Source organism: Anthonomus grandis, chromosome 9 (genome assembly GCF_022605725.1).
Source record: "Anthonomus grandis grandis chromosome 9, icAntGran1.3, whole genome shotgun sequence".
Taxonomy (NCBI): Eukaryota; Metazoa; Arthropoda; class Insecta; order Coleoptera; family Curculionidae; genus Anthonomus; species Anthonomus grandis.
Window position 1 is genome coordinate 14,532,536 of NC_065554.1, and position 24,604 is coordinate 14,557,139.

The window sequence follows — 24,604 nt, forward strand, 5'->3', positions numbered from 1 at the left end:
AGAAATTATTGTGTCGTTATTAGTATCGAAACAAACAAAAGGTATAAAGAATATTTTTTTTGAAAACCCCTTATTAAATAAGTAACAATTGTAAACCAAAAATTAAAATTATTTAAGGGAATTCACCCTAAAAAACAAGAACACTAATAATACTAAGACAAATTGTACTAAATAAGATGAGAACTGGAAAAGTTTCATTTAATATGGTATCAAATGCTATTTTGAAATATAATATTGTTGGAATACACGAAACCATCAACCTGTTTTAAACAAAATAATGTTTGTTTATGATTAATTAGAAATAGACATGAAATAAATTAGCTAACACTCAATTCCATAAATATATTCAACAACAAAAGAAAAAAACACTTATAAATCTATCTTTATTACTCTTATTAAATAAGTTATAATATCACTACATGGTACATGCCAAGAATTAGATTGTACAGAGAGCTAAAAAAATCCAAATTTAAAACTTGTTTTTAATAATTACTGGAAGAGGTCTGCCAATTTCCATTTTGTTTTTATTATTGTTCTAGCTCTCATCGATTTTTTTAAATATATTATTTATTACATTTCCGTAAAGCGGTTTATCAAATAATAAATCAACTTAAAAAAAAAGTGTTCTATTAGTTAATAAACTGATCTTTACGACGTTTTATCTCCTAGACTAATTAACATCCTGTATACTCATGAATCTTAAAGTCTTTGCAATTTGTTATACCATAAATAGCAAAATATATTATTTTTTTTTTAATTTATAATTAATTTTGTATCACTATAATAATAAAAAGAAGTTCTTATCCTATTATTTTTTATGTGATTTCTAAATATTTATTTTGATAAATCTTATGCAGTAGTCTTATATTCAATTTTATAGAGTAGTGGGTGGAATAAGAAAAAAGTTGTTATGTAAAAGTGTCAAGTGAAGATTTAAAACCACCCTGTGAATAGTAATATAGCCTATATTTAGAATATATTTTATTATAATCTAAAGCCACACCCAATGAAAAAAAAAAACATTAACAAAGAATAACAAAAAGAGTTCATTAAAGGAGAAAACATAACAAACTAGATCTGAAATAATTAATTAAATTATTTCAGATTAAGTAAACTACACCGATCGTAACCGTACAATAGAATATATTGTTAAAAAAGTTTTAGTTAATGTCAACTTATCCCTTAATTGCAAAAACCGGTTTGTAAAAAATATATATAACTGTAAAGTTTTAAAAAAAGTTTTCAAGGACAAACAAGATTTCGTTCCCACCAAATCTTCTATTGTAAAATTGCACACATTAAAACTAAAAGAGAAACTACTCTCTGCTCTCGTATATTCAGATCGCAAAAATTCTCTCGAAGACATCAATATACTCAATAAAAACACTTCTTTGGTTCCCTGTGTATAAGTAGTTAGCGACCCTTCCCAAAATGATCACTCGTACCAAGTGTTCACCTCGGGCAGTTCGGATTGCCTTTTTTAACAGTATTACCCGATATCTGCAAAATTGATTTAAAAAACAAACAGACTACAGTTTAGTTAATAGATCAAATTATTCGGAATCTCGCACTGCCCAATGGTAACTCGGTGCATCGCCATCTCTGATATACCGTGGTAGTGCACGAGTGCGCCCCCTAACACAAACACGTGGAAAATCTGATGTGAGTGGAACCAGATGTCAAATTTGCCGGGAAACCATCGTTCTGGGACACGTAAGGCGTAAAGCATAGCTCCAACGATGTAAAGAACCTAAAATAATTTTAACCATTTTTATATTTCGTTTTTGCAAACTTTTTAATATTAACTTAAGTCACAAAACAGTTTTAACACTAGCCAAAACTCTATTTTAATAATCAATTCAATACAGAGTCCTCAAAAGGGTTTGCTACAGAAACGATTCGCAACCCAATCTTAAGAAATATTACTAAACCGAAAAACACATTACATTTTAAAATTATTTAAGAACTGAAAGAAAAGGATTGTTTTTATTTAAAAGCTAATAAAGAAAACAAGGTTGTTTTCATTTAAAATAAAATGAAGCGGAATATTTTAAACGAGTTCCAGTGGTCTCAAAGGCAAAAAAGTGGGCCTTATACAAGGTGTCCAAAAAGGGTATCAGCAATGTGATGTTTGCATAAACCAAATACACCATATTTCTATAGTTTAGGTGAAGTTACTTGGACAAGCATAAAAACTAAAAACGTTTAGCACGCGGCGTTTTCTTTATGAGGCATTGGCGTGCATATAATTTTTGTTTATCTGGTTTAATATATATTTATAGTAAATATGTTATTTTACAATCAACAAAAACATTTATCAAGTCATGCAAAAGTCATGGTTAGATTTAATGACACATATTTTTTACACAGTTTTTTTTTAAATTATTACAAAAATTGTCAAAAAAATAAAATATCTAATAAAATACTCATTAATTTTAATGTCAATGCTATTTAACCTTGAATTTTTATCTTAACAGTACTGTAATTTTTTTTTATTAAGCAGATATATTAATCTATTAACGACGTATATTGTATTTAAAAATTGTAATTCAGGTTTAAAATATATTCAGGTAGAAAATGACACAATGCCTAAAAATATTTACCACAACTATTCGATTTATTATCAAAAGTATCAAAAGGCCGCCAAAATGACATTTTTATTGTTCAAAAGTTCAGACGAAAGTAAATAAAACAAAAGATCAACGGTATATAGCAAATAGAATAATAACAAGAACTACAGTATAATATAAACGCGAAACCGATTTTAGGGTACGCCATGAGAGCCAAGTCTGCACCATGTTAATTAAAACACACTGACAAAATTCAAAATTGTTATAATTGTTACCATATACCGACCTATATATTATGGCACGCATCTTAAGAAATAGTTGATTCTTCGAAACTTTATTTCCACGTACAAAAGGGGTGGTCTAACAGAGCTTCAACAAGAAATATAAATTTAAATTTACCTAACTTTAACCATTTTCTTATTTCTTATATTTCCGAGATCCCAATAGTGAACTAGGAATTTGTAACACGCCGTATAATTGCACGGTCCGTCAGAGGAATAGGATGTTTTTGATCATAAAATCATTAGTTTTTGCATTAGGGAACATTTATTGGTAGACCAACATACACAAAGACATAGCATTTGATAATACTCGGATGGATTTTCAGTTGTGGAAAAGAATATCAGGCATATGGTGACTAGAGCGTCAACTAGACATAAGGTAGCATGGATATCAAAGCCTATTTTTAAAGCCAGAAACTATGCTCTATAACTGTGCAAGTGGAATGTCTTGAACTGCATTTAAAATTCTGTTTATAATCATAAGAGCTGTTGGGTTTAGTACTATATACAACAGTTTTTAAATACTCCAAACCGTAAGAGTATAGTGGGTCTAGATCTGGCAATTTAGAAGGCCATTCAATTTATTTTCATTTGTTAATTTAACTGCCAATAAAAAATTTTCTGGAAAATAAATCAAGATTCGGTAGTCACTGTAGAACAAGCCGCACAGAAGCCATGCTGCTCATTGACTATAGCAGCATTGTACTCAGCAGACAACTGAAATCGCCTTATCGAATATTATTGCAATCAATGACTGGGTACATCCAGCCCTAGTTTTCAATATTCTCCTAACCCCAGTCTTAAAAATAGCTACAACATAACCATACTACCAAGAGTTTCAAAAAACTCCGCAATTCAGAAATAGATTAAACAATTTAAGCAGGTATATGAAATACTACACACGCAGCCTCTCAGAATAGAAGTTTGTAAACTGTCATTACCACTTAAAAAAAGTGGTGACAAGTGGTAAAGTTCTTCAAAAACAGATATCCGGGAATAGGAATGGTATCTTTTCAAACCATCAATCAAAAAAAATAATCACGAACAAGTTGATGCAGCCCCTAGCAACAAAAGCTTCTCTATTACGAGAGTATATGTAGTAAGAATAACCAGAAGACCTGTTAACTTTGTTCATGTGTTGCCAGAATATACGAGAGTGCGCTTGTAAATTGCCCGCAACCGTCTGGACATAGGGCCTATAACTTATTACTTACTTATCAAGTATAAAAATGTAATGAAAACTTACCCCCATTAAAATAAGCCATCCAAGTGACTTCTGGCTAACGTGCGTAAACCAGCCCTCGACGACCCCAAAATGAATGGCAGGAATTATTCCGCTTAATCCAAAAGTCATAAATACCCCAGCTCTAAAGGGCCTCCAGCCAGATTCCGAAAATTTGTCCCATAAAGAAACCATTATGCTAGTTACTCCTAGGGCGCATACCACTGACAGGTAAATAACCTAAGTAGGAAAAATATATAAGTTTTTTTAAATATTTAGGACCACAAGAACAAGATTTACCTTAAGTAGCCTTTATAGCTTAGAGGAATTAGTTTCATAAGCTTACATTTTTAAAAAAATTAGCCAACATTTGGCTTAATAAATCTATTAGTCTATTACTATAATTATATAGCCTTAATTCCTAATGTTATTTATAGAAAGTGGTTCTCTTTTTAAATTTAAAAATTAGTTTACCTTAGGTTTAAAATGGCAGTAAAATCCATAATACAGCCATGGTACAAAGCTGCCCATGATCAATAGAGCTATTCCACAATAATCCAGTTTAGAGAATAGTTTTCCTACGAATCGGGAGTGACAGTTCACGGTGTGGAAGATAAAGGAACAACCCAAGCATATAATCGCTCCGGCAAAAAAGGCTCCAAAAACTATTTTTTCTTGCAGTTCTATTTCCAGGGTCGGGCGCATCAGGAAATAAATCGCTATACCTGAAATAGGAGCGGATATATTATGTTTTATCATCAATCAAAACCAGACAATGGAATACTTTAGAATTGTTCTTATCGACAAAATATTAGTTCAAGTGTTATTAATAAGTTCGTCCATAAGTTTACCATATATAATACCATAAGCTGAAACTCAACGTGACGAAAAATAACGGTTGCCTTCAAATGTTCAAAAATACATTATGAAGGTATATTTTACATACTCATTACCTAAACTTTATTATGCTATAACACGTTACCATTAAAAACACGACATTTTTTTTTATTCCTAAAGACTTGTACCAGACGATATTTAGTGTTTTTTAGGAAGGGTCCTAGGCCAATGATTTTATTTTGGTTTGATGTTGTACACTACTATTATTTTGACCAGAAGCTTTTAATAAAAATAATATTTATGTACGTATAGCCCTATCTTTCTTTTATCTATTGATGACTACCAATTTTCTATCTTTAAAATATCAGTACTTATAGTACTTTAACTGGGACAACATTTGTTTGAACACTCCTGTCCTATAGCACAAAAATTCGCATGTAATCATGTGATTTTTTTTTATTAACAATGTGTGTGCGAATAAAGTTCTCCAAAAATAAAATAATACATTTTATGATAGCCATAAAATAAAATAATTTAATATCACCTTGCTTAATACACAAAGTTCTATCTAAAGTTTCTTTAATTACTTTTAAACAAAGTTGTATTAAAACATAATAAATTATACCATAACTATAACTTTTACTAGTTTAAAATTTCTAATTTCAAATCGTGTTTTGATTCAGTATTTAGGGTTGAGCAAAAATGTCCTGGAGCAGCACGTAAGAGACGGTCAATAGCAAAAATTTGGTACCTGATAAGACTAAAGTTTTTCTGATTTATCGTATTTGTGATCTGTGTGACAAGTGCGCATGTTGAGTATCTTGAACTGCATTTAAAATTCTGTTTATAATCATAAAAGTTGGTGAGTTTAGTATACAGTGTGGTGACTTTAACTGGAATAAATTCAGTTAAAACTAATCAAAATTTTTCTCGCAAAATTTCTGAGACCCGTCGATTTTTGTTTATTTTTTTTCACATTTGAAGATAGTTTTTGTATTTTTTCACCTACAGGGGGGGTCCAAATTAACCCCAACTTTTTTTTCCAAATGGAAAGCCACTTTTTTTAAACTCTCATTGAAAAGAGCCCTTTTTCTTGATTAAATTGCCCTATTAAAAATTAATTTACTTTTGTGATAAAAAAAAAGGAGAAATACGAAAAAAAAAACCATTAAATTATTAAAAGTTGCGTTTAATGTATAAGATGCTCAAAATGAGCACCATTTACTTGTTGGCAAAGCCCAAGACGATAATAAAATTCGTTTCTGACATTTTCTAACACTTCTGGAGATATTTGTCGGATTTCTTGCCTAATACGTTCTTCGAGTTCGTCTAGATTTTCTGGTTTGCTCATATAAATTTGACTTTTTAAATGTCCCCACAGAAAAAAATCAAGTGGGGTGAGATCGGGAGAACGTGCCGGCCACTCGATTGCACCCCTTCTACCAATCCATCTGTTTGGAAAATTGTCATCTAAATACTGGCGTACATTACGGGCATAATGTGGGGGAGCACCATCTTGTTGCATCCAGATTCTTTCATCATACAAATCTGGATCGAACTGACTCGGATATAAGGCACGTAAGGAACTAGTTCATGTTCAAGAAATTCTAGATATCTTTCCCCAGTTAAAGTATCATTGAAGAATATGGGCTCTATAACTTGCCTGCCAATTATGCCAGTTCAAACATTAGTTTTTTGGGGATATTGTGTATTAGTTTCCCTTACCCAGTGTGGGTTCTCGTCAGACCAGTAGCGACAGTTCTGCTTATTAACATGGCCATTTAGGGTGAATGTAGCCTCATCAGAAAAAAGGATCCACTACGAAGATATGCGATTTTCGTCAATGGCGTTCATCATTAATTCACAGAACTGAACTCTGCGATCTGGATCGTCTTCCAATAACTCTTGAACGGGTTGCATTTTATAAGGTCGTTTGTTTGCACTTTTGAAAATTTTTAGCACAGGTTTATGATGAATAGAGTTTTCGCGAGCTACTCTTCTGGCTGCAGTTACCGTTATTTTCGTCCATCGCTAACAATACATTTAATTGGGTGTTTTCATCGATTTTAGAAGACCTTTGTCTTGAAACATTCCTCACGTGCCCAACTTCTCGAAATCTGCTTTCGATTTTACTAACCGTACCTTGGTTAATAGGTGGCAAATCTGGATATTTCTGCCTGAATAAGTGGACAACCTCTAGCTGAGTACGACTTCTGTCCCCATAACCAATCATCATTAAGATTTCAATCTTGTGGGATTCGGATAAATAAGGCATTTTTTCAATATAAGTTAACTTATTTAACAACTGGTTGAAATTCACTTTAACAGTGACATTACAATAATGTCAGGAAATGTCTCTTACCAATAAAATAAACAAACACGCCAAAAATTTACCAACACAAAATATTTCGAGGTTTTTAATAATTTAATGGTTTTTATTTTTTTTTCGCATTTCTCCTTTAGATAATCACAAAAGTAAATAGGGAAATTTAATCAGGAAAAGGGGCTCTTTTCAATGAGAGTTTAAAAAAAGTGGCTTTTCATTTGGAAAAAAAAGTTGGGATTAATTTGGACCCCCCCTGTAGGTGAAAAAATACAAAAACTATCTTGAAATGTGAAAAAAAATAAAAATTGACGGGTCTCAGGAATTTTGCGAGATAAAATTTGAATAGTTTTAACTGAATTTATTCCAGTTAAAGTCACCACACTGTACACACAACAGTTTTTAAATACTCCCAACCGTAAAAGTATACTGGGTATAGATATAGCAATTTAGACGGCCATTCAATTTATTTGCATCTGTCAATTTAACTGCCAATAAAATTTTTTCTCGTAAATAAATCAAGAGTCGGTGGTGCCCCCTTTTTGTGGTAGCCATCTCATTTTTAAGCTTCAGACAGGAACAGCACATAAGACCATTAAAGCTAGTACCATTGACCCACCCGTGTTGTGAGGAAAATTTAAGTTATAATTTGCCATTCAACTAGGCTGTAGATTTTTGTCCATACACTTAACTTTTCACGATATTGGGTATATTCAAGCATATTTAGAAAGTCGTTAACGCTAAATGTGGCCTCATTAGGAAATGAAATGTAGCTTACAGAATAAGTTTCCTGCAGAATTGCGCACGTACTGAATGAAGTTCCTAAAGAAATATTAACACAGAGAATATAACAACAATTTAACACAGAAATATAAAACACAGAGATTATTCATAACTACTAGCCTATTCAGCCTATTCAGTACCTGCGTGCTGAAAATTGGTAAGAATGATATAAAAATTCTTGTTTGAAGCCCGCTCTCCTTAAAATGGCCTTTACTTTTCCCAGTATGCCAAAAAATACATTCTTATTCTATTAGTTGTACCATGGTTTCAGCTTAAAAAGTACATTTTATTTTATTACGTTTTATAAATAATATTTTACAACTTAGATATAAATAACTTGTCATTAACTCGATTGCACCTTGCACCTTTCCATTGCTCAAGTTTGAACTTGTACTGGTTAGGTACCGTAATTCGCGACTAAAAAAACGAAAGTCAAGTAAGTGTGTTGAGGACGATTTAAAAAATCGACGACTATAAAAATCAAAACGTCATCATTTGAACAAAAAGGTTTTTTTGTTTTTGTTAATGGCCTCCTCTCCAACAATGCCTTCTCTAAAATAATAATATATTATAGAGAATAAGTAAAAATGTACAGAGTATTTTATTTGTATTTAAGAAATTTTCAGGCCAAAATGGGTGACATGTCACTATACGGTATTTGTACAGTTGACTTTGTGTCAATTTTTCGATGGCTTATCTCGCAACGCCATACATATTTGGTGGTGCAGGAAGTGAAAAACCCGGGTCGTAACCCCACTCCTCTTAGTGGTACAATATGGGTGATTTGATGCGGCTTAAATTTAAATGCTATTGATGCTATTCCTGAATTAATGATATTTTTATAATACCATACAAAAAAAAATCATTCATAATATATATACAGGGGATACAAGCTTAAGATGGATACAAACCAATATCTTGGTTGTTTGTTAAGCGCTCTTTTTAATTTTTAGTAGGAGGCCGCTGTATGGCTATAAGGCGCACATAAACTACCTAATAATAAACTACCTTTAGGACACTATTTATTTTAAATCTGTTAAAATATATTGAATCCTTCTTACCCAAGATACTTATGTTCTAAATTTGACGCCACTGGATAAAAAAAAAACTAAAAGTCAACATCTTCGACCAAACCACCATCATTTCTAATGCATTTTTCATACATTTTCCTATTTCATAAGCACAACCACTTTTTGTAATTCTTGTCTAGAAATTTGTTCACCTGCTTGTCTTCAAGTTTATAATTCTTCTAATGTTCGTGGACGGGTTTGATAAACTTTATTTTTGATAGCACCGTACAGAAAGAAATCCAAAGGTGTCTAGAGATAGAGCGAGCCATGCTACAAAAGGGCTATTGGGACCAATCTATTTATCTTGAAAATGTTCATTGACCAATCTCCTTACAGGTGCAGCATTATGGATCGAAGCGCCATCTAGCTGAATATACAAATTCTCTCTATAAGTTAGCGGCAAAGAGTATAAATATTCAAAAACAGTCACGGAAACAAAATAATATTATTTTTAAGGCACGCGTCGTAAATGTTGATATGTGACTGTTACGGTGTTAAGATTAATAAAATTTATGCAGTTCTAGAATTAATATGCGTTTAAGTTAAGCAGAAAAAGTAGAAGTGAGATTAGTAGATGGTACGCGAGAGCGTATCATCTACGTACTGTACGTACTGTTGTGAGAATTCAAGATCAATTCAATTCTGGTCACTTAATATCGTACACCACGGCGTCTAATCGTAAATCGAATGGTTAACTAACGGTGTTCAGTGGTAAGAGAAAATAAGCCGGCAAATCAACAGAATGAGAGATTTTTAAATTATTTCCGGCTGTTGGAGTCATTTTAAGAAGCTTTAGATAGTAGACGGAAGAGTACAGTTTTAACATGTTTGAAAAGACATGGAACTAAACCGTTTAAACCAAGTTTTTTGCACATGCTACAACCAGATGATGATTAGAGAAGAATGAAATACTGTTTAACTATGCAGGCTAAATTTTGCGCAGACCATAGTCTATTTGGCGAAAAATTATTTACTGATCAGGTGACATTTTCTACCGTCACCAAGTACTGACCCAATACTAACACATTGGAATCAATGCAGCACATTTTGTGATAAACACCTGACACGTGAATCTACAGCAGAGGTTCCAACTCGTGTTTCCCACTCTTTGTACCATTAATGATTTACGCGTTGCTAGATGAGACATCTAAAAAATGCAGAAAACCAACTATACAAATATTGTACAGTAACAAATTGCCCATTTTTGCCAAGGAAATTTCTGAATCTAACAAAATTGTATTTTCGGTACCATTATTTTTGTACGGCACAAAGTTAATCGTAATTGTGTTTTTAAAATTTATAATAGTTAAGAAAGTCGTAAAAACTATTTAGTCTTTTTTTACCAATTCCGGGTAAAAAATTCAGTTTTCTCGTTTACTCCTATGGCACACATCGCTCTAAACTGACGACGTAGTGTCATAGGTAGTTTTTATAGAACCATTGTTTTAGATGCATTTCGTGATGCTTCTAGAGATAATTTTCGTATGCTTATTATGTCTAATATGCTTGCTTACCTATAAACGCTACACAGCCAAGCATATGGGTCCATATATTTCCAGTCTCAGTATGAATTCTAAAAATGCTTTTAAAACAAGCTCTAAAACTGGGCAGTGGTGGTCGATGTCCTCTTTGTAAAAAGTCATTATCCTGAAAAATTTTAGTAAATTTATGTCCACCAAAAGGAGATGGTCAAATAAGTCAAATGTATAATGTAATAAGTGTTTTATTAATCAAAACATTAAAAATAATGTTGTTCCTAGCTAAAGAGTTAAAATGTACCTGCAACCATTCGGGCAAATGATGAAAGTGACAGACGCTCCAGCCGACTGCAATCATTTTCCTAACGACATTTTCCGCTTGTGTTGCCGCATTCTGTGCCAGAGTGGTAATATCTATTTCGTCGCCTGAAAATTTTGGTAACAAGGCGGCTAGAGTGATCGTGGAAGTGGTTAGAAGGGATGATGGGAGAGAAAAAATACCGCTGTGAAAATCTTTGAATTGTTTAAATATTTGTTCAGTTTTGTTTGACAACCTTGAAGCACATACTTTGAAACACAAACTTAAATTTTATTTCTTAATAGGTACTTCAAGCTCTATTTTTGCCTGAAGTTCTAACTAGTCTGTTGTTGCCAAACAAAACCCTAATTATCTACTTTTACAAAGACTAAGTGAAAACGGCAAATTAAAATAATTAAAGAGGAATGAATCGAATTGTGTTTCTGTATGAAAATGCATGCTTAAAACCATGTGCAAGTCGCTAGCACTGTTCTATAATAAAGCAGATTTTCAAACCGCACTTGAGTATATGTGCGCCAAGAGATTTTGTGTTTCTTGATAAAAATACGTATTTCTTTGGAAAGTTGATAAAAGATGATCGTCAATGTGTTTTAATGTTTTATGCCTCTTGCTAAGTTAATTAGATGTGAGGTCAAATAAACTCACGTTTTAAATTTTAATATTGCCGACATCAATAATGTCTTTATCTTGGTCTTGTTTAATGTTTAATATTAGACTTACTAAACTATATATTATAGATTTTAATTAAATAATTTCGGAATAATAAAGGACAAGAAGGCACAATTCATATAAAAAATAAGGTCTACTCATTCTGAATTATCGCAGGAGTTTACTTTGGTTTAGATAACGATACCAATGACCTTATTTAATAGTTATTTAAGCTAATTTACATATCATTTTTATAAAATGATATCTTTAAGTAAAAATACCACTCAAATATGTTGTTGATTTATTAATGTATGATGGATTAATAAATATGGATGTGAGAAAATGTGAAGGTAAGTTTTACTAATGAATAAATGGTGGTAAATCGATACAGAAGTATGGTTCAATAACCTGTATGACCCAATTTAACTTAATCATTTTATGAATTCTAATCTCAAGTTTTCCACAATAAGAATCGACAGGAGTTTTGATTAAGATTTTTGTTGAATTTGAGTAATTATTTTTAAGACATTATATTGGTTATAAACGTTAAAACTTGTTTCTGATCAGTTTTGAATAATTTGAAAGAACAACTTAAAAGTGTAATACTGTTTTCATATATATAAATAATGTGTTAAGTATACCTACGTGAGAGGATTTGCAAAATAAGCGAGGTTTGATTAGCTAATAAAGAAAATAATTAAAATGCATGAAAAATTAATAAAGTGTGTAGAAAATGATTGGTCCTACCAACTATCAGAACTTCGTTGATCATATTTTAAAAATAAACTTACTTATATTTTAAAATTTAAGTAAAATCACCCAGTGCCAGAGTTTTTAATATAAGTTTTCCGGGGTTACCTGAATTACTATTTAAGTAAAACTACTTAAATAATTGGTGTGATTTTCCTTTCTCACTTATCAACAGTAGAACGAGTTTAAATTTAAAATAGTTAAATATCCAAATGGGGTTGAGGGTTGTGATTTAAAATGCTAAAGAGAAGAAAAATTTTTTGTGTCTAAAATTTAAATTAGAAATTCTACCACTCAATATTTAACTCTACTCAAGAGTTTCTTACATCCAAAATGTACAATTACATTTTACAAGTTTATCCCCTGCACACTACAGTGTGCCTGTAAGATATTTTTTAAACCAAAACATTCCAAACCGATGGATTAGTCTGGGTGGACCGTATAATTGGCCACCTAGATCGCCAGAGCTTAATCCTTTGGATTATTGCCTTTGGGAGTGGTTCAAATCGCTGGTATATTCCACTTAAGTAAATGCAAGAGAAGCATTACTAGATCGGATAACAAACGCGGCACAAACTCTTCAAAATTCGCCTGAATCTATTCACAGAGCAACATTGGTGGATTTTTGAAAATTTGGAAACCTAGCTTATGTTTTGTTGAACGTAATTTAAGACCAATAATTGTATTGATAATTAAAATACATATTGTTTAGTAGTACATTTTGTTTATTTAATAAACTAGATGTTGTAATTTTTTTAATCCAAATATCTCGAAAACGGTTGCTTATATCAACTTTTAACATGTATATCTTAATGTATATTATAAAAATGACTTATTTAATCTACTTAAAAATGTACGTACAAAAAAAAAAGACATGTAGGTGGCGCCCTCTGCAATAAGGGCCATCTTAAGATTAGATTCGAATTCGTCATACCAAAAAAGCTCGGATACCAATTTTTACTCCAATATTTAAACTAATATAGATTTTATTTAAAAAATAGAAAAATTAAATAAAAAATTTAACACCCCGCATTTCGGAAATAAACACCTTGCGGACCCACATTTGTATAGACTTATATGTTTGTTTTTGGGTCCTGAATATGTACCTAAAGTATTGACATTTCTTTATGAATCACCCTGTATATACAGGAATATATGAAATATTTGGGGAAACCATAATCTGGCAGCAATGGTATTACTTTTTCAAACTAGACATTTATAAGGGTAGGAGTACCACAAGGTAGTCTGCTTAGGCCTATTTTTTTTTCAGTGTTGATAAATGATCTACCCCTACAAACAGAAATTATATAACACTTTTTGCTGATGATACCTCTACTATTGTAAGTGAGCATGATTATGGATCACTGTGTACACAGGCAAATCAGTGTTTGATGGATCTAGGTGAATGGTGCAATAGAAATGGTCTTTCCCTCAATAGCACAAAAACCAACTTTTTAGTTTTTACACCAATTAGAGCAGGATTGTAGCCTACTTCTTAAGGATAAACCAACAATCCTCATAAAAAAAGATTCCACCAACTTCTTGGGAATTACAATTGATCAGTACTTATCTTGGAACAACTACATTCAAAGTGTATGCTCTAAATTGAGTAGTAGAAATTTTGCCATTTTACAACTTAGGCAATATGTTATTAAGGAAAGATTAAAAATATTTTATTTTTGCTTGGGGAAACTCCAGTAGTATTAGTGCAGTTCCTGTATGCCAAAAAAGAATTCTCAGAACAATCTTTTCTTTGTCTTTTAGGGAAACTTAACGCCGTAATATTTTTAACTCTGAAAGAATTCTAACAGTTCTAAATCTCTACATATTACACTGTGCCTGCTATGTTTTTAAAAATTTGGATCAACTTAAAAAGTGTGGTTATATAAATAAATACTCAACAAGAACATCAGACAACCTATACATACCAGCAGCCAGGGTAACACAAGGTCAAAGAGAACCTCGTAACCATTTGCCTGCTCTCCAACTTAAAGATAAAAATTGAAGTGTGTACTGGCTATGAATCCATTTAATTCTTTTGGTGAGATTTTTGATTGTACTGTTTGATAATTATGTTAGATTAGTATTATTATGTAGTTTCTGTTTTTTTTTTAATCTTTTTATGTTAGGATACTTGTTTTACATAACTATAACTGCAAATTACTTTACTCATATTGACAATTCCAATACATGTATTTTTATGTCTATGGAATAGATAAATAAAAATAAAATTAAAAAATAATAATAAAACCTACGGAGGTCCAAAATAAGTCAGAGCAGGAAGCTGCATTTTTGGTCTATTTTTGATCTTCTGTTAAACAATTCCTAAATAAATGAAGTTTAATTCGTGTAATCAATATGCTTATTATAAGAATGATACAAATATTTAATCTGATAACAATGATTTTCTTAAAAAATAATTCAAAGAGTAAATATTTGAATATTAAGTTTTTAATAAATGTATTATTCATGAGAAATGAATATACATTTTTATTCTGATCATGAATTTAATATATTTTTAATGAAACATTGTAAAAGAAACCAGACCGTAACAATATCAGAAAAAAAACAAATAAATAGTTATAAGCCGCGGGGGTTTCATATACCAGAATATATATTAATTAATCAGAGGAAATATTATTACCGAAACAATAATTATTATTATCGGTATACAATTTTTTTGATTATTAATTATTATCGTTTTCGGCTTATTTTGTGCTACACAATACGTAAATATTTTTTAAATTTGATGCAATATGAAACAAATTTGTTCTTTTAAATATTTACTCAAGAACATGTTTTTGTTAGTTGGTTTCCTATTGCATAACGGGTACAGTTTAAAGATATAATATAGGCATAGTTCCATACAAATTTTTCCCTCCAAAGAAGTCAATCTATGAACACAAAATTTAGATATTGTTATAGATATGGAATATATCAGCATATTTTTCTGAAAAAAAAACAGTCGAAAAACCTATCTGATCATTTCACATTTTCCTTTATGTCTAGACCTGTTTTAAGAAGTTTTTTTTCAAGGCATTTCACACTATTGTTAACAAAAAATCTATAGAGATTCTATAAAGAAAAAGGTTATAAGCTAAAACTTCATTTAGCCAGATAATACATATTTAGAAAAACGACCAACAGATGAATTAATTATTTTTTTTATGCATTATACGAATTCTAAAACTAGATAGGCAATTCAAGTGGTCCCTTATGTTACTTCTCTTTAGAACCGCCTTGAAGAAGTTAATAATCAGAAACACGTGCTGTCGAGTATCATCTTATATCTGTTAATATCTATTTCATTTTAATTCACCACTTTTTTTTATTTTGTTAATTTATGTTTCCATAGCGCTTTAAACTGGGATTTTTTGGAAATAGCTTAATTTATACAATATTTATTAAGCATATCAGCCAAAATTAATATATATTAGAATTTTAGCAAATTTAAATGCTTCTCAAACCTCGTTATTTTTCCACAGAGATGATCCAAGATACGACACAAAACAAGGATGATGGAAAAAATAGCAAACACTACTGTACCTGTACCTAGGACGGCCGCTTTAAGTACGTCACTCATTTCCGAATCGAGAACATTCTCGTCTTCGGGGGTAGATGGTAGAGGACAGCCAATGCAGTCCTCTTCTACCTGGAATAATAAATTTTAATAAGTTAATAAAAGCTTTTTTATATTTATTTTAAAGGTTAATTTGTCAAAGACCTGAAATTGTCAAAGAAATGAAAATATTGAAAAATTTTGGTATGTTCTCTGTGTTACATCATATCATTTCATTGGGACAATTTTATTGCCAACAAAATGATATCTAATCATAAAGCAACTTCAAAATGGTGCACCATCAAAGTGCTGTGTGTGATAAACTTTAAAAACATAATAAAATATATACGAGTATAATGCTTCACAGCTTCACACTTAACAGAATTAAAATCGAGTAAAAAAATTCAAAATATGCTATATAAAGATAAAATAAAAACTTAAGATAGTTAGTAGATAGAAGTAAAGTTAAGATACATCAACCAGACACATTAGTAGTTAATAAGAGATTTATTTACCTATATAAATAAAAGAAAAAATACAACTAATAGTACTAATACCAATGCATTCACTGTACCGTAATATCTACCACATATTAAAACCATAAAGACATTTATCTTGAAGGTATTTCAGTGTTTCCTCCCTAAACATTTTAACACTGTTTATTTCTCTAATGCACCATGGCAAAGAGCAGTAGGCCTTTACCGCCCTGAACTTAGACCCTCTTTCAAAAAAAAGCTGAATGATGTAGAGGAATGCGTAAGTCATTACGCCTCAAAAAATATAAAGATGGAGCAGTCAAAACCTACAGCTAGATCTTGGTAAAACACCAAAAACACATCTAATGATGCCGTTCTGTGCTCTAAACACACCCAAAGCTTCAATAGACAACCTCCAAAATAAAATCCCATAATTGAATATTGACTGAATGCAAGTCACATAGTACAATTTAATGGTGTCAGTGAATAAATTGTATCTGAGTCTGCGGACCAGAGCACATTTACTGTTTAGTCTGGAAATTAGTGTCTTGCAATGCTGACCCCAATTTAACAATGGATCAACATGCATCCCGAAAAATTTAAAGGATTCCACTATTGGAATTGTTTTATCGACTCCCTTGACATATGGGGATTCATTAGATTGGACTTTATTAAAGTGTATGATTGCAGTTTTATCTGTATTAAGTTTCAGAAAGTTATTTATACACCAATTCTCCATTTCAATCATCTTCCAGTGGCCTGGACTTTAATAACTATAACCGGTAAACCAATTTAAATATTGGACCACCGAAACGAATTGACGAAAATAAAAAAAGAGGAAAAAAATTACAAGAACTTCAGGAAACGAATTAACGTGACCGCAATCACGCTTTTAATGTAGAACGTAACCTTCCCTTATAAAGCAGAAGAATACGAGTGCCACTTCAAATTAAATAATGCAGAATCGGATTTCTAAATTTAAAACTTTCCTTGATTATAATCTGCAATTTGAAGTGGACCGGTCGATAAATACGATTAAAATAATTATATATATGAATTCTGTTGCGTAAAACGCTTACACATATATACGTAACTGACTTGTATATTATTAACCCTTCCTACCGAAGTTTTATTTGGTAAAATGTGTTCTACTCTAATAAAATGCAGGGGAATGTTACTTAAGTACTTTATAATTGTATTAATATTATAATTGTTTTATTATTGTTATCATGACAAGACACTTTTATCATAAAATAGTATATATTTCACATTTAAAGAGAAAAACAAACATCACCAAGACGTAATTGGAACAAAAGACAGCATTTTTGTCATTTTAACTAACAAGCTCATTTAGATTCAACAGAGCCAATCATTTTACAACCCAAATAGTTCTAGCTATACCTTTCCAGCTCTGCATTTAAATTGATAGTTAAAATTGTGATTTCCACATCTGTATCTAGAGTAACAAATTGGCAAGTTTTTACTGTTAAAATCACTTAGTATAGATAAAGACCTGAATTATGTTTAGCGTATTGGTTGATGTTATTGTTTTAAAAAGAATATAGTTAAAAATATTTTGCTTAGCTTACACAGATATAAATATTTTATAAATAAAAATTAACTTTATTACATTGCATGCAATAAACAATGATATACATACACTAAAACATGAGCATATCCTCTGATTATTTAGATTAAGTTATTGGTAATTTTCCACTGAAAATTTGGTTAAAACCCATCAGTATTCTTCATGACATTCAGATTATTTAATTTACATAATAAAAGCTTTAGAAAATTTGTCCAAAATTCTAAGCTGCCTTAAATATTAATTTTAAAAAAAATTTCGTATGCAAATATTGTCATTATTATTAGATTTCTGGTAAATTATTGTAATTATCAACATTTTTAAATTGAATCTCTATTAATCCTTCTACCAACTTACCAATGAATTTACATCATCATCCAAAAGGTCTTTTATTTCAGAAGCTATTGATTCAGTTTCAGGATCCCAGATTTTCCTCTTCCTTAAACCTCCGGTATCAGTGTCAGTGTCTGGCAGGGAGTCCTCTGCATCACTGTAGTATGATTGAGACATGGTTCACTGGAATTTTGTTACTCTTTGTTCTATATCCTCCCTTGAAAATTAAATGCTATGTATAATATGCTAATTATGTTATATTGTGTGTTAAAGTTAAAAAAAAAATGTTTCCTTTATGACAGACTAATAGCAGGCAATAATGGTAATAACAAAGTTAACATTATCTATATTATAGTCCAAGTATTATTTATTAGTTGTAGCTTATAGGAAAGTAGATGAAAATGTTGTCTTGATTGATTGATACATTTAAACAATGATATAATGAAAGTGAATTGATACAATGAAAGTTTTTTTTCCAACATCAACAGATATACAGACAGAGATAAATGATGGAGCAGTCTATTATATAAATAGTTGACCAACTTTTTTACTAAATAGTATATATTATTTTAACTAAGTTCATGCAATTTTGTTCATTCTTTTTTCTTTACCTTTCAAGTAAATAATAACAGTCTTGTCTATTTTTAACCAACATTTAATTTGTCTTAGCATCAAAAACAGATTTTTTTATTATTAAAGTGAAGATCATTATGGTTTCTGAAATGGTCAAGTTTATTTGTCAATACTATTACTGATTATTTATGGCCACAAAATATTTTAATCTGGGTCTAAGCACTCTAAGCAATATTGCTGGAGGTGGCAGACTATGAAGCCATAAAAAAGTAATTTGAATTTTCAATAAAAGGTTTAAAAAATTGACAGCATGACACATAATAAAGTGCTCCTTAAGTTTGTTAAGGAATGAGGTTATACCTTTAATTTAGTTTTATTATTTATTTTTTTACTTATAAAAATATATATTTCAATTGATACATACTTATACCTAAGACCCTTAACTAACCTCAAATAGTATTCATTACAAATACTAAAAAGCATAACTACAAACTATGCTCTTTTATTTGCAATAGCAGATTAGCCTAATGTTCATGGGATAAAGTTATGTTGGTATTGTGAATGGCTTCCCATCTATCAATGTGACTTGGGTACTAAGGAATGAAATTATAGAAGAACATTCTAACATAGACCTAAAATTATATATGTAACATATTTGAACAGAGTTTCCATTTCAAAAGTCTTTACAGATCTGCTGAATAAAACCTAGCATCCTATTGGAGTCAAAGCCGCTTTTACAAGGGACTCAGTCCTAAGCACTTTTTTAACAATACTATACAAAAGAAAATACATGCAATTGAGAGGCCTGGTAAATTTAACTGCACAACATTTGTCCATATTCAATGACTTTATCCAAGCACCAAGAGAGAACTGTGTCAACATCATTCTGTAAACTGACCAAATCCTGTCTACTTCTAATAGTGGCCTACAATTTCATATCATCAGTGAAAAGCAAGTAGTTGAAAGATAACTGGCTTCAAAGATCATTAAAGAAAATGTAAAAAAAAATGGTCTCAGATGAGACCTCTGGGAAGCCCTAGACATTGTTAAAAATGGAGAAAAAAAGGAGCCAATAAACTTCTGCTCATCAAAATATGAGGTCACCCCGGAGAACAATCTACCAGTGACACCATACCCGAACAGCTTTGCTAATAAAGTTGAGTGATTCACTTTATCAAATGTTTTGCTGAAATCAGTAAATAGAGTGTATTTCGACATGTTATCAAAAGTACCAGATATAAAGGTAACATTTTAAAAGATTGTTGTTGACTGACCTACCAGAGATGCTGCCAATTTACAATTATCTCTTTGAAATGTGTCTTTAGCATTATATCAACAATATGTTCAAATAATTTAGGTATTGTACAGTTAATACTAATGGGTTGGTAGTTTTGGATATCATTTTGACCGTAGGTTTTATGATATAGTGTCACATGACCTCGTATATTCTGGAGAAAAATCTAGAATCAGAGAAAAATATATAGAATGAGCACCTCATTTTAATACTCAATTGGACATTCCATCTTGTACAGCAACCTTACTAGAATCTTCCTACAGGGATTTCAGAAGGCAGGAATCTTCTGAATTTCAGAAGATGAGATGACAATATTGGAAACAGAACAAAACTTTGAAAGCTTAAAGCTTGGTGCATTGTCAACCAATATTTTCAAATTAAAAACTGATAAAAAATTGTCTGCAAAAAGGTTACCAATGCTTTGACCTGAGTCTACTATTTCTAAGTTGTATTGCATTTACTTAGGAACTACACTGTGTTTTAATTTTGACAAATGTTAAAAAATTATATTAGGAAAATAATATTAAAACACAAAAAGAACTAAAGAAAGAAGTGGGAACATATTAAAAGTGGAACCTAATTACTTTTCATAAGACTGAGTGAAACTAAGATTTATAAGAGTATGTGGTAGGAATTATAGAACTTTATTGCAAGACTTTTGATACACATCTGGCCCTCTCAAAAATTGATAAAGTCTGGAACCAGATCTTTGCTATTCCTAGAAGGATAATCATGAAGGTTCATATGGTTCTTGTAAAGGTAAATATTTTCCTTGATGTGAAGAAAACATTCAAATACATACAAAGGTAGAATATTTAGAATTGCTAAGCCCTGACAGCAATCAGCTCTAGCTCAGATCATTACACATATGATGCAAAGACATTTGTGCTACCACAGATTTAACTAGCTAACGCAAGCGTTAGCTATGTTAGCTAGTTAAATCTGTGGTGCTACTATCCGAAAAAAATTTTCCATTATATGATAGGAATGTGGGCAAGAAATGTTGACAAGATAGCCTATGATAGATTTCAGTAATAGTGGTGGTAACCACAACAAATTTGTTTAAAGGTGAACAGTTTCTCCTAGGATATATATAGATTTCCAACACAGTTTTCCAACAAAGTGGGTGTGGATTGATGTGATATATTAGGCTAAGTATAAATTAGATATATTACACTATATTCACTATGTAGACTGATGTGGATCAGCCTACATAGTGAATATACATGATGTGAGTTGTAGACAGATAGCACATTTTTCAAATAGTTTGCAGAACATTTCTGCACCAGATTCTCAAAGTAGCCATTTGAAAGAACTAATTACAGAAATGCCAGTAAAAACAATCAAATAATGAATGGTGATTTGTCTGCAATACTTAATTGGTTTCTTAATTATGGTCTTGCTTTTAGTGCCAAATAAAGAAACTTTATGTGTAATTTCTTCATATTGTAAGTTAATGATATATTCTGCAGAATAGACACAGAACAAACCTTGATATAACCACCTTGGTAAAAAGTTGTTGGAGTTCATATGACACAAAAACTTTAGCAGAATCAGTATATTTTAAACTAAGAAGTTTATTGACAGTACATTTAATTTACCTACAAAATGAAACTTATATTTGTTGTATTAGAACTGTGGCCTAATATACAAATTTAAATGTTCTCTCAAGTTACATGCTTGAACTGTTTGTCACTAAATATCTCACTTTACATAACCCCAACCATCAAATGACATTATATTTCAGATTCCTTTTGATGAGATTTATCTCTTAAATTCTAATATCTTTGATGAAACAAATGCAAATTCTATATAAATTTGAACCCAAAAGAAAATATAGATTGCTCATTGATCATTATAGTTTTGAGTTCCTAATGTAAATTAATGTATAGTTTTTGTATTTATATGAAGCATTAGTATGGAGAAAGCTTGGTAAATACTACCTTTTATATAAACATTGTAAGATATTGCATATTAAAGGTTATTATTAGTATTATTTAGGTAAATATATATTTTTGGGCCTCATAACTATCAAATAATTCTAATTCCCTTTGATAATGTAAGGTATATTTTCCTTGTAAGCAAAAAGTCTACAGCAACATAAAGTAAAAGAAGTAAATTGGCTAGAAAACCACTAATTTATTTATTTATACAGAACTTTAAACATCTCTCATAATAACAGCAAAAACTTTAAAATGATTCAGAAAATCTGCAACACTGCTTAGAAACAAGGCATTTTATAACTTAGCTGACTATTTTCAAGATTATCAAGAACAACAGATCATTATCCTTTATAACTGTTTACTACTGAAATACATTTGTTTTTTTTTATAAGAATATCACTTATATTTTTGATGATTTAATGAATATTTCCTTTTAGTAATATTTCATTTGCTCTCTCATATTAACAACCAATATCAAAGAGAAATAATGTTCTTTTATAAAATTCCCAATGAATCAGCTAGCTTGGTCTAGTAAGAACAATAATAACTATTAGATTAAAAAAAAGAACATACTCTGAATTAATAACTGTGAAGAGTATAACTATATATAATTATACCCTTAATTGTCCAAAGTATACACTCTAGAAAAATTGGGGTCAATAATAACCCAAATAAAGGAAGCTCCTAGTTTAGATAAGAAGGTTGCAAAAACTAATAATGATATAATGGTGCGCAAATTTTATCAGTGAAAAAATAAGTTATCATTTAATAATTTACTATTTTCCTGAACCTGTGCATGAAAGTCAATTATGAGATAATCCAGGGCAGCCAATGCAAAAAAAGTCATAAATTAAAAATAGGTAATAGGTATACTAGTTTTTTCCATGGTATTATTACATGTAAATTATATCAGATACTCATCAATCATTAGGAGTAGAATTTACACAAAACCATACAACATTGATTCCTTACCTCTTTGTGTTGTTGGCAGAGACCGTGCTGCAATAAATGTTGACTAATTTATTATTAGGCACCTAGCATCATATAATAATTTTACACAAAACCTCTAGAGTACTGTTACTTTTATCCAAATTAATTTAAAATTGCCTTTAGTCGACAAGGGGAGTGAATGAGTGAAGAGTGAAATCGACATGAACGTCAGCGAAGGACGAGTATGAGCGCATGAGTGATAACAAACAAATGTCAAAATAATGTCAATTAGTTCTTTGATCAGCTGGTGGCATCATGTCACTAACCAGGTTTACACGTATATATATTTCGCATTAACCGCTAATGCGATTTAGTGGAATTATTTTACAGTGTAGACACAAAGTCGTGCTACAAATTTTATTTGTAATGAAATCTCAAAGTGATAGTCGCAGTGATGCCAGATCGATTAATTTCACCAAAAATATTCTTTAAAGTAGTAAACTTCTCACTTTATTCATTAACTTCAATGTTATACGTTTTCAGGAGTTCAGTAAAGCTTTCGTCAAGCCATTATTTAAGTCGGGAGATGAATTTGCTCTAAGCACCAACCAATCTCTTTTATACAGTGCGGCTCTTAATTGTCTTCCACCCTTTTATGCGTTTATATAAATATTTGAAATTTGGCACACATACAGCAACCTAAATACTACTTCTTAGTCCCTACGTCCCTAGCTCATTTTGCAAAACTCAAAATGGCGGCGGGACGCCATGAATTCACGTCATTGTCATTACTTCTATCCATAGCAAAATGGCAGCCTTTCAAAATCTTATTTTAAGCGTTTTTATTTCCATTTAAAATAATTAAGCTTTAGGTAACACAGAAATGTAACTATTTTAACATGTTAAAAATGTGCACCACTAACTTCAAGACAGTAAAATAATCTATTGGAGACCTCTTCACGAACTTTCAATATTGCGATATGCATCAATTATTCTTTGACGAATCGAAGATAGATTCTGGCTGGGTGACGTAGACTTTTTGTTTCAAGTAGCCCCATTAAGTCCAAAGGTGTAACCAACGGGCGACCTGGCTGGTCACTCAGTAGGCCCTCGACGACCAATGCACCGATTAGGGTAAGTATTAGTCAAATATTCTCTAACATTTCTGCTAAAGTGAGGTGGTGCCCCATCTTGTTAAAAACTGTTTGAAAAAAAAACTATTGAGATCCACAATAGTTCTGGGACATCGCAATTAAACATTGATGCTTTCCTAACGTCGATGTCAGGAAAACATCGATGACCGACTTAACCAAATTAAATAGTAAACACTTCATTTATAAATTGAAACTTAGTCTGGGTCTGGATAGTGCATACAAATACAATACAAACTACTAAAAATTAAAAATACACCACGAAACTCACGAACGAAAGTACAAACAAAAAAATAACTTGGCACTTGTCAGTCAGCAAGTCTCCTAAAGTGAGTTACGGGACTCGCGAGGATTTCCCGGATTCAACGCTCTAGACGTCCAACCGAGGTAGAAAAATCACAACATCGAAGGCAAAAACATCGAACATCAATAAACATCGCCCAGCACTAATCCACAACAGTCTACTTCCACAGTTGTGG

General features: G+C 31.1%; 1 protein-coding gene across 6 annotated transcripts; it reads right to left on the reverse strand.

The window, feature by feature from the left end:
- Positions 1–1,312: 1,312 nt before the first annotated feature.
- LOC126740769 (adiponectin receptor protein) lies at positions 1,313–23,241 on the reverse strand. Of its 6 annotated transcripts, none has more exons than XM_050446929.1 (9): positions 23,109–23,238; positions 23,017–23,043; positions 18,259–18,451; positions 15,828–15,933; positions 10,866–11,014; positions 10,601–10,733; positions 4,548–4,798; positions 4,098–4,313; positions 1,313–1,750 (listed from the first exon to the last, which is right to left on the reverse strand). In XM_050446929.1, exons 3-9 carry the CDS (start codon positions 18,409–18,411, stop codon positions 1,541–1,543), a joined length of 1,218 nt encoding a protein of 405 aa, XP_050302886.1. In that variant the 5' UTR covers positions 18,412–18,451; positions 23,017–23,043; positions 23,109–23,238; the 3' UTR covers positions 1,313–1,540. The 6 variants fall into 6 exon arrangements, with proteins under 6 accessions (XP_050302886.1, XP_050302887.1, XP_050302891.1 ...); XM_050446930.1 differs by having other exon boundaries at positions 23,102–23,221; XM_050446934.1 differs by having other exon boundaries at positions 10,866–10,990; positions 15,834–15,933; positions 23,017–23,241.
- Between the last annotated feature and the right edge of the window lie 1,363 nt (positions 23,242–24,604).